This window comes from Ictalurus punctatus, chromosome 15 (genome assembly GCF_001660625.3).
Source record: "Ictalurus punctatus breed USDA103 chromosome 15, Coco_2.0, whole genome shotgun sequence".
Lineage (NCBI taxonomy): Eukaryota > Metazoa > Chordata > Actinopteri > Siluriformes > Ictaluridae > Ictalurus > Ictalurus punctatus.
Window position 1 is genome coordinate 1,926,178 of NC_030430.2, and position 11,323 is coordinate 1,937,500.

Consider the following 11,323-nt stretch of genomic DNA (forward strand, 5'->3'; position numbering starts at 1 on the left):
CTGTAGGTCCTTTTGAGGTTGTCCTTGGCTTTTCGGTGACTTTCCTGGATGAGTCATCGCTGTGCTCTTGGAGGAATTTTGGAAGGTCGGCCACTTCTGGGTAGGTTCACTGTGTTTTTTTTTTTTTTTTTTTTTCCCGTTTTTCCTGGCTGTCACTGTGCTACTTTGGAGTCCCGGAGCCTTTGAAATAGTTTTATAACCCTTCCCAGACTGATATATTTCAATCACCGTCTTCCTCATAATTTCTAGAATGTGTTTCACATACTGTGTTACTAGATAAGACCTTTTAACCAACTTCGTGCTGTTGATAAAGTTCTATTTAAGTGTTGATGTGATTGAACAGGGTTTGCAGTAATCAGGTCTGGTTGTGTCTAGTCCAGCTGAACCCCGCTAATTCATAGATTTCGGAAATTAGTAACTACGGGGGCAAATACATTTTCACACAGGCCCAATTGGTATTGGATAACTTTTTTTGCTTCAATAAAAACATTACCATTTAAAAACTCTATTTTGTGCTTACTCGGCTTGCCTTTGTTTGATCTTAGATTTCTGTTTTAATTTCTGAAACAATTCCGTACGATATATATATATACGAAAACAGAAGAGATCTTTTTCACAGCACTGTAGATAACCTCTGGAGAGTTCTGCAGCTGTTACAGGAACCTACAGAGCCAATGAGGTGACGTGGTGGTTATTTGTTTAATAAGGTATGACCACAAATCAATATACTGAGGCCGCTAGATAATACATCGAGCCCATGAATGAAGTTCTCATGGCCATGAATTGATATATTAAATCTGCGAGTTCAATTACACCATTGTGGCCACAGGAACCTAAGCAGGCCGATGATTTAATAATATGTTTTCGAATGACGCATGACGTCCTACTGAAGTCACTGGCATTGCGACACATGGGCATAGCATTAGCTACCGTCATCCTTATGAGATTTCTCTCTCCAAATGAATAACTAGAGACTGTGTATTATGAATGATGTTCCTGCGACATATTAACTCATAGGCTCAAGTTACACAATGCGGTGCGACAACTTTTTTAGTTACGCAATTCCCGGTCATCTCGTAATTTGTGGCCTCAAAATATTAACTCATTTCCTCAGTATATTAATTTATGACCACGCACGGTCACAACCTAACCACCATGTTACCTCGGTCGGAACCAACAGTGATACAGCTTCTACAAGAACTAACCAAAACAACTGCAGAATAACTAAAGCAAGAACAGAGAGCTTCACAAGGCTGTTATGAATAATGCAATCTCACAAACTGAAGAATAATATAGTTAACCATAAGCAACAGTCATGACAAAAACTATCACCAAGGCAGAAGAGATTACATCTGGAAAGATACTCAGAGGGAAATAAGCTGAGGGTTTTGTTATAAACAAAACGCATGTCTTTTACTTCAAATCTCAGGGTTTTTTTTTTAATTTTATTTCACAGCCATTTTTTCCATTCTAAACCAGGCACTGAATTCAACACGAAGTCCGTCAGCCATGTATAGTGTAACACTGATCTACTAACCACCTCCCTTCTCAAACAAGCTTCATATCTAAGACAACGATGACAAGACAAAATACAGGGCCTTTTTTTTCCCTCTCTGTCAACTCCTATCTGAATAAAAACGACCTTCTGAATACACAGCGTTTTCTTCTTACATGTCAGAATATAATATAGAGTAGCACCAAATGATTATATAAGTGTTTTAGCCGCTTACTAAAGTACCTATTCATGGAAATGAAGATATACTGAGTACAGTGGGGGATGTGAATTTGGTTTTTAAAAAAATGACAATGTTCTTCCTCTTTGCATTATGAAGTGCCTTCAATTCTTTCAAATAATTTCCATTGCAAATAGAAGATGGTGGCGCATGACTTGCTGAGATATGGTAAGTTCTAATATTCCCTTCCCTTCATTTTTAAACAACATAAAATACAAGTGGTTTGGCTATTTCTATCCAATGTAAACAGTAACCTGGGAAGTCAACTGTGTTATTTGTAAGGTATAATGTATTAGTCGTTTATTCATCTTCAGTCTTTATCCTGGAGAGGGTCACGGTGGATCCGGGGACACTGGACGCAAGACAGGAATACACCTCAGGTGTGATGCCAGTCCAATTCAAGCAACCACACATACACACACACATTCATACAACAACATATTAAAATCAAGGGTGGCACTAGGGTGGCAATTACTGTTTAAAAAAAAACAACCCTTTTTTGAAGAATGTACAAGTAACTGAATGTTCTCCCGAGTAAATGGAGCCTTAGAAATGCTTCTGGTAACAGACGGAATCCAAAATCTAACAAAATGACATTTCTGTTCTCATTAGGCATCCATGGTAGTTGTATTTGACACGTATTTGACACCTGTGCTAGGTACTGTTAATACCTTTCCATGTTCTGATATTTCAGAGCATTAGCCTGCTGATACCGCCATATACCTCATTTGGCTGAGGTAAATGATGGTCATGTGACTGTAATAGCAGAATGTGTGGCTGTTTACACAGTGTCCCTTATGTAAAAGAAAGGTGCCAGATGAAAATATATTCTAATTATATTTGTACAGGATGACATGGTGGCATGGGGGCAGAGTTGCATTCCATTCAGGGTGTACCCCCACTTCAGACCCAGAGTTCCCAGTGGATAAGCTCTAACCACTACGACCCTGACTGAAGATGAAAGAATGAACTGTATGTATACATACACCAATCAGTCATAACATTAAAATCACTGACAGGTGAAGTGAGTAACACTGATTACCTCATTATGGGGTGTGATATATTAGGCAGAAAGTGAACCGCCAGTTCTCGAAGTTGACGTGTTGGAAGCAGGAAAAATGGGCAAAAGTAAGGATCTCAGTGACTTTGACAAGGGCAAGATTGTGATGGCTAGACGACTGGGTCAAAGTGTCTCCAAAACAGCAGGTCTTCTGGGGTGTTTCCAGTATGCAGTGGTTAGTACCTACCAAAAGTGATCCAAGGAGGACAGTCTGTTAACCGGCAACAGGGTCATGCCACAATGCCCACGATGACCTCTGTTCATAGACGAAAGCACCTACAATGGGCACGTGAACATCAGAACTGGGCCATGGAGCAATAGATTAAAAAAACTGGTCTAGTTTGATGAGTCATGTTTTCTATTACATCATGTGGACGGCTGTGTGCGTGTACGTCGCTTACCTGGGGAAGAGATGGCACCATGACGCACTATGGGAAGAAGGCAAGCCGGCGGAGGAAGTGTGATGCTCTAGTTAATGTTCTGCTGGGAAACCTTAAGTCCTGGTATTCATGTGGATGTTACTTTGACACGTACCACCTACCTGAACATTGTTGGAGTCCAAGTACATCCCTACATGGCAGCAGTATTCCCTAATGACAGATTCCTCTTCAGCCCTGTCACACCGTGAAAAAACTGCTCAGGAATGATCTGAGGAACACGACAAAGAGTTCAAGGTGTCGACTCGGCCTCCAAATTCTCCAGATCCCAATCCGATCGAGCATCTCCGGATGTGCTGGACAAACAGGTCCCACCTCGTAACTTACAGGTCTTAACAGATCTGCTGCGAACATCTTGGTGCCAGAAACCACAGCAGACCTTCAGAGGTCTTGTGGAGTCTATGCCTCGACAGCTCAGAGCTGTTTTGATGGCACAAATGGAACCTACACAATAATCAGGCAGGTGGTTTTTAATGTCATGGCTGATGGGTGTAAATACACATCCATCCTCAGTTCCATATTAGACCACGGAGTACCTGTTTAGCATACAATACCAGGATAATTCCGATAAAATGTCAATTTTACACAACAGTGCTTTAGAGTGAAGCTCAGTGTCGAATCTGCGACCACTGAAACCAAAGAATACATAACAAAAAACACAAGATGACTCGAATATTGATTATTCCGAGTCATTCACAGGTACAGCTTCATACCCAGCGGGTTCCACTCAGTTTAACGAAACGCAGTGTTCAATAGTTTTACAAATCTTGCTTTAAAAACCTGCCATGTTTCGAACATTTCGGCTTGAAAACAGCAGCACGCACCTGCACGACCCGGAACAAGGATGTAGGTGTGTTCATGGTGTTTAGCTCGTTATGTTTACTAGCTAAAATCATTCCTAGTTGACAGAACGAAACGAACCGAGTGCGTTATTTCACCAATTCAAAACAAGCTGCTGAAACGATAAACAAGCGAATATATCCAGACTCCCCCCACCCCGAATTAGCTGACAAGCTAGCAGGTTAACCCAGCAACAATAACAGATAAAATGTCCTCGTTTAGAACCGATTGCGCCATTGAACGCTCCTCTTACCCCATTTTGTGTTTGTTGTCGTTGCGTTTTTTGTGCCGTACCGGCTGCATAGGAATATTGTCCGTCATTCCGGCCATTACGGGCTGATACCGGTTGTGAAATCAGCCCAGGCGTGTCTCCCAGCAGGGCGGAAGCTAACAGCAAGCTAGAGCTGTCAGAGCTTGGAGTCGGCTACTCAATAAAGCGTTGACACATGAGCGCGACTGGGGTGAGATTATCCCCCGCACATCCACGACTATAATGACTCCTAGTCCCTTTCCAGACAGCCATATGATGGTTGCAGATGAATAAATTCAACTACTGTATGGTTCAGATCACTGGCAAGCTGTGCTTCTTTGTATCGTCCAAGGAATAAAACACACACACACACACACACACACACACACACACACACACACACACACACACACACTCTCTCTTCCCTCGAATCAGCCCCCCCAAGTAAATAAATAAATAAATAAATAAATAAATAAATACATTTTTAGACAAAACAAACAACCAAAAACAACAAACAATGCACTTCACACAGATCGAAGGTTCAGAGGCTTGGCTTGAAATATCCTGGTTTTTATTTTTCCAAAATATATCCAGAGGATGGAGGGAGAGAGAGATAGAAGGGGGGGGGGGGGGGGATGCAAACATTTACAAAAAGGGCTACACTGTAAACAAACCTAAAACAGACTCAGCATTTGGAGAACACAAGACCCCTCTGACCAAGAGCCGACCAAATCTTTTTTTTTCTTTTCTCCTTTTTCAAAAAAATAATCACAAAAAGGCACAACTTGGCAATGCATATAAAAGAAAAAAAAAGTACAGGAGTCTTTTCCGAGGGTAGCTTGTTCCATTCTGAGCAAGAGTTGTGCAAAGTGTCCAGTGATACATTCATTGCTAGAAGAAAATTAAAAAATAATAATAAATCAGCAGGTTCTGGAAAGACCGTAACCATTAACATCACCTATTCAGAGCACTTGACAAGAAAAATATACGTACGCACGCACACACGGCTGTTCAAGTCAGTAGAGCGAGAATAATAAAAGGCATCCAACTGAGGTAGATGTTTGACCCAAGGTGATGTTTCTGATCCACATTACAGCGTACAAACTGTTCAGAGAAGAAGGGGCCGGGGGATTCTCAAAACAAAATGACAAGTAGTTATTAAGTTGTTTGCTGGTTCCCTTTGATACAACACATGAGTAGCACATTTTAACCAGACATCTACAACAACGCAGCTTACATGGATAAAATTAAGATAACAAAACACTGTGCAGAAGAAAAAAAAAATAATAATAAAAAGTTACACAACAAGACAAACTAAAAAGTAACAGCAAACAAACAGCTCCCTGGTCAACAGATGTTCCAGTTAAAATCTACTAAATCTTGGCCGCATGTAGAGAAATAAAGTGCAGGGATTTCAGCGTTGTACTGGCCCTTACAAAGGAAAACCTTACAAAGTTTTCAAATAAAAAAGGTGTTGGTCAATCCCACTGATGGGAATAAAGGCCCAAATGCCACATTAAATGCTTATTGTGGATTTCTCAAAACAATACTCTAAAGCTACATGTAAAAGATATAGTACACTTTGGTCATAAACAAAAGATCTGCAAAGAACCTTCATTATAATCTTGTGGTGTTTTTATTTTATTTAAAAAAAAAAAAAAAAGGCACCACATAGAGGCACTTATATTACATTTTTGGTAGAGCAGATAGAAGAGACACTGCAATTCAATAAGAATAAGTTAATTTGAAATCTAGGTTCCAGTCACTTCAACAGGCAAGTCTGAAACCAACAGGAACTTCAGTAAACTGTTATACAACTATTCTACACTACCCAGGATTAGCGGTGAAATAAATGTGCCATAGACATTTCATCACTGAGCACAGCTTCACCAAAACGGGAACATGGCACTAGAAGAATGTGACTTAAAAATAATGGTGAGATCGTAGCCTACACCGATTTACAGCGAGATCTGGTAAAACTGTAGTTTACATAAATTCTCACTAGTAGAACAGTTCTGGAAGGAAAATTCTCAAGTAAAAAAAAAAAAAAAAAAAAAAAAAAAAAAAAAAAAAAAAAAAACACCCAACACAACAAAAAAAAAAGAAAAGGAAAAAAAAAAAAAAAAAAAAAAATACATTCAACTTCTAGAAACATTACTGACAAATACCCGCATATTAGAGAAAAAGAAACAGTAATAACTACAGTAGTTACATCAATGTTAAAGTCCACAAATCAAAGTGTTGCTCATATTCTGACATTTTATATGACTTTGCAAAAGCAAAAAAAATAAAAAAATACAAATAAACAACGCAAAAGAACCAGCCTTGATTGTGCCTACTGACAAGTTGGTAGAGAAGTCACTGAAATCACTGAGGAAAACTCTGATCTTAATTCACTTTGCCCTCCTCCATAAAATGTGGAAACTGTGATTTTACAACGCTCTCCGAGCCATTCTTTTCCATTTCAGCAACAGTCCCTGGAATGCCCGAATGAGAGTCCATCTTCAACAAGCCTCCTGTGGAGCCAACAAAAGGGCCTCCAGCAAGGCTTCCAGGGAGTGGGATTCCTCCATTTTGGATGACTGAAATTTCATTGGCTTTCATGGCCAGCCCATTCGAGAAAGCAGCAGCATACTGATTCCATACCGATGGGTCAAAATTCATCTGTGAGGAGATCAAATCTTTCGGGGGCTGCAACATGTCTGGGATCATCTTGGACTCGGCACCCATGGCCATCAATGCCATAGGGTTTTCCAAAGACAAACGCTGGCCACGCCTTGTTGAATTATTCCACATGTGTGTTCCAACATGGACCTGCAATAAAAAAAATAAAAAATAAAAAGTGTTACAAAGATGTCAGTAAAACAATGCACTAGCAAGATTCTTATGGGTTCTTTAAAAAAAAAAAAAAAAAAAAAAAAAAAAAAAAAAAACACCACACACACACAAAACACTAAATTGAACATATATGTGCATAAATAAGCATTTGGACTAATACAATTACAAGTTACCTTGAGGTTTCCTTTCGTTGTAAAAGCTCTACCACAGATGGTACAAGCAAAGGGTTTCTCTCCAGTGTGTGTACGTTCATGGATCTGCAGCGCACTGGCCGAGGAGAAGTTCTTGCCACATACGTTACACAGATGTTGCTTGGCAGAGCGGCGAGGGGCACTCGAGCTGGACGGTGGAGTTCCCGTAGCCTGGGATGGCTGTGACCCATGCTGATTACTGGCACCAATTGGATTCTCGGAAGGAATTGGCATTTCCAACTTAACCAGGCTTGGAGGCACCCTCATGAATGGCATATGCCCAGCAGCTGTAAAGCATAAAGACTTATTTACCAAACTGATTCCATATAGTTATTGCATTTTTAAAAAAATCACCTAAAAAGCTAACTGAACACCAACTTACAATATTCTCCACTGGAAAATGACAGACCCGGCTCTTCTTTGATGGCCTTTGTACTGTAACTGGAAGTCAAATCCAGGGCTCCATTTGTTTCACTGAAATCTTGAGCGCCATCAGACTCCACTCTGGCAGCTCCTACAGCCAAATCATCTGGGTTTAGAGATTCTGGAGATTTTAACTGTCCATTCTCCAGTTGGCCATCTATTGGCGATGAGGAGTGAAATGAAGCAGAATCTGATACAACTGGACTGCGTCCATTCTTGTAGTCCAGGTCTCCAGCTGTGGACGGTGACTCTTTCGGCCCACCATCACTCTCAGACGCAGTACTGCTCTGCCGCTGCAAGTTCAAAGATGATGTGAGGCTTTTCATATGGTTCTCTAGGGCAGCAATTCCAGTGAACATGGCAGGTGAGCCGTTGAATGGCTGATCCACTTTGGCAGCATATGTAGGAGTAGGCTCTGAGCTGTTTGTATTCTCTTGATTGTCGAAATCCACATCTTGCTCCTCCATGCTCTCCTCAAGCCCACTTGCATCAATGTTCTTCTCAGTCACGCTGGACTCCATCATTTCAGGGCCCTCATATTGGTTCTCGGGCAATGGAGTGTTGGGAATTTGGCCACCCATGTGCATTCGAATATGCTGCTGGAGCACAACAGCATTGGTAAACTTTTTCTGACAAATCGGGCAAGAGTGTTGCATTTTAAGGGGAGTGTTTGCCCTGTGGACACCATAGTGAGCCTTAAGGTTGCCCTTAGTAGAAAAGGCTCTGCCACATATCTTACACTTGTAGGGTCGCTCACCTGTGTGGGTACGGTAATGCATCTTAAGGGAACTTTGACAGCTCAGCACTCTGTGGCAGATGAGGCATTCATTGGGGTCATTGGTCCTCTTCTCCAGGCCATCCACCATTTGCTGAAGCTTGGCTGTGCCAGACCCATTTTCACTGAGGACACCACTACCATTCATTTGATGCAGGCTACTTAGTGCATCTGAGGCTTCTTTGCTCTGGTCCAGTCCGACCTCATTACTGAACATGCCTGATGAAATGGATGCACCATCACTGCCAGATGAGGAGGGTCTTTGTGTGTAGAGGTCCCCAGTCACTGGAACATCAAAAGAAGGCTTGAATCCCTGGAGCACTGATGAGGAGTGGATACCTGTGGATGGGAGTCCAAGCACTGGTTTGTTGTCTAAAATATTTGATTCTTCCATGGGCACCGACATGCCATATGGAATGCCGTTGTTAGTAGGAATGTTGTCTAGGTGCTCTGGTACAGGATGTGGGTTCATTTTAATGTGTGGGTACTTGTCTTTGTGCCTCTGGAAATGCACTTTAAGGTTTCCTTTAGTTGTGAAACGGTTTCCACAAATGTTACATTTAAATGGTCTTTCACCAGTGTGTGAGCGTAAATGAATCTGCAAGGCACTGTCATTCCCAAAGGTCTTTCCACAGAACTTGCATTTATGCTTGTACATCTGCTCACCACCTCCATTCTTCACCTCTGCGATGCCATGCAGCTTGTTTTTGCATTTTTTGGAGGGATCTAGGTTTGCTGCAAGGTTAGTAAATGGGCTCTGGAATGCCATAACTGCTGGCGATTGTGGAAGTAAAGCAGGAAGTCTGTTTGCTAGATCTGGGAGCCCTTTGATTGTATCGGTCTTCAGGGGTATGGAGCCAACACTTCCAGCATGCGATGTGGGAATGCTACTGGATTGGGGTAATTTGCCTTGTTTGAGAGCCTCCAACGACAAACTCTGTGTGCCTGTACGTTTTCCGATCAGAGCAGCAGCAGCTGAAAGTTGCTGGGAAAGATGTGCCCCAAGTGCCTTCAACGGATCCACGGTGGCTCCCATTGCAGACTGGACGCTCTGTGGTGTCATCATGGCTACTTGGATCCGAATCTGTTCAGTCAGCTGGATCTGCTGCAGTTGCTGTTGCTGGAGACTAACCAGCTGCTCAAGGATCATGGGTATTGCGTGAAGGGCATCTTGAGACAATGGTGAGGGAGACTTCTGAGTAGATGAACTAGATGAGTGCTGAGTTACAGCTACTCTGGTGGCAGGCATGGCTTCAAGAGTAACATTGGAGTCCTGCAATTTGGACACCGCCATGTAACCAACGTCAATGCTGTTGGACACATCTTCCTGGGATTGTTTTGAGTCACCATCTCCGTTTAAATTCAACGCGTCCTCAACGGTGTCGGCAGACTCAGTGCTGTGCTTTGACTGAGAATTACTGCTAGACCGCCCATCGCTGTGATCACTTTGGAATTCAGGAGAGCGTTGCGAGAACTCGAGTGGTATTTCACCCCCCTCCCCATCCTTCATAATTACAACCTGTTGACTCTTAGTGCAGTTTCTCTCATGTTCAAGAAACTCCATTTCATCAAAGAACTCAGCACAGCATTTTTCACAGACTCTTGTTTCCTCCATTCGACACCTCTTGGTTTCATGCCCATCCTCTGTATGGACATCTTGTAGAACCCCTGCAGCAATAAACAAACATCATCCAGAGTGAGTGAGTGAGCGAGCAAGCGAGAGCGAGAGAGAGAGCTGAATGGTGGACACAGGGGAGAAATACATCAAGATGCATGTATACACACACACACACACACACACAAATAATTAAAAAAATGTCAATCAAATCACCATATCTTGGGCACCATTTTACCAGACACTTTAAATGATACTTTGACCATATTGAAAGGTTCAGCAGATAACTTCATTTAGATTGGATACGGATATCTTTAATCACTGCCATGTCTATAAAGTAATGTGATTAAGGTAAGCTTAATCAGTGTATAAAGTATCACAGTCCACAATGGACCCCCCCCAAGTTTATATTACAAGGCCCAGACATAGTTGATTTTAGTCTTACGGTCCATCTAGCATTTAAACTAAGTTTTCAGTCAGCTCGTTGTCCAAAAGTTTTGCATAGAGAGAGAGAGAGAGAGAGAGAGAGAGAGAGAGAGAGAGAGAGAGAGAGAGAGAGAGAGAGAGAGAGAGAGAGAGACCATTAACATTCCAGCAACGAAACTGAGAAAGGCATTAATTGCTCAACAGGCATCCTGGTTTTTGTTGTTTTTTTTGGTTCATAAAAAAAAAAAAAAAAAAAAGATACCACACAAGTTGCAGCTCGTGTTACAGGGGAAATGAGGCTATGTGCTTCGTCGCCATGTTTTATCTAAACAAAGTTAGTAAGGAGGGGGACTACATAATTGATCAGGTTAGTGTCACTTTAAGGGCTGTATTCAATATAAAAGATAATATTTTATATATATATATATATATATATATATATATATATATATATATATATATATATATATATATATATATATATATATATATATATATATATATAGTCCAAAAAAAAAAAAAAAAAAAAAAAACTTAGCAATTAGCAACTCTTAGTCAGTATGGTTAAATCCTTCAGCAGGTAAAGATAAAGCAGATAAGAGCCACATCGACACAAGGGGGCGCGCTGACCAAAAAAGGCCACATGAAGAGCACAATAGCGCGAGGTCATATTTACTGCAATAATATAATGCGCGTGTCAAAGCTTTTATATTGGAATTAAAAAAATAAACTAGG

The 11,323-nt window shown here is 41.3% G+C and overlaps 2 protein-coding genes across 2 annotated transcripts in view; both read right to left on the bottom strand.

Annotated features, from left to right (window-relative positions):
* LOC108276072 (probable phospholipid-transporting ATPase IIA) overlaps nucleotides 1-4,698 on the bottom strand; it is a 50,486-nt gene extending 45,788 nt beyond the window's left edge. The window contains exon 1 of the mRNA XM_017487394.3: nucleotides 4,324-4,698. Within this exon, the coding sequence (XP_017342883.1) occupies nucleotides 4,324-4,400 (77 nt within the window). The 5' untranslated portion in view covers nucleotides 4,401-4,698. The remainder of the gene's footprint in view (nucleotides 1-4,323) is intronic.
* A 1,738-nt stretch (nucleotides 4,699-6,436) lies between these two features.
* The window catches only part of sall4 (spalt-like transcription factor 4), a 6,125-nt gene continuing 1,238 nt past the window's right edge, over nucleotides 6,437-11,323 (bottom strand). Inside the window, exons 2-4 of the mRNA XM_017487393.3 lie at nucleotides 7,732-10,215; nucleotides 7,332-7,636; nucleotides 6,437-7,134 (exon numbers count right to left, since the gene is read on the bottom strand). Of these exons, the coding sequence (XP_017342882.1) occupies nucleotides 6,709-7,134; nucleotides 7,332-7,636; nucleotides 7,732-10,215 (3,215 nt within the window). The 3' untranslated portion in view covers nucleotides 6,437-6,708. The remainder of the gene's footprint in view (nucleotides 7,135-7,331; nucleotides 7,637-7,731; nucleotides 10,216-11,323) is intronic.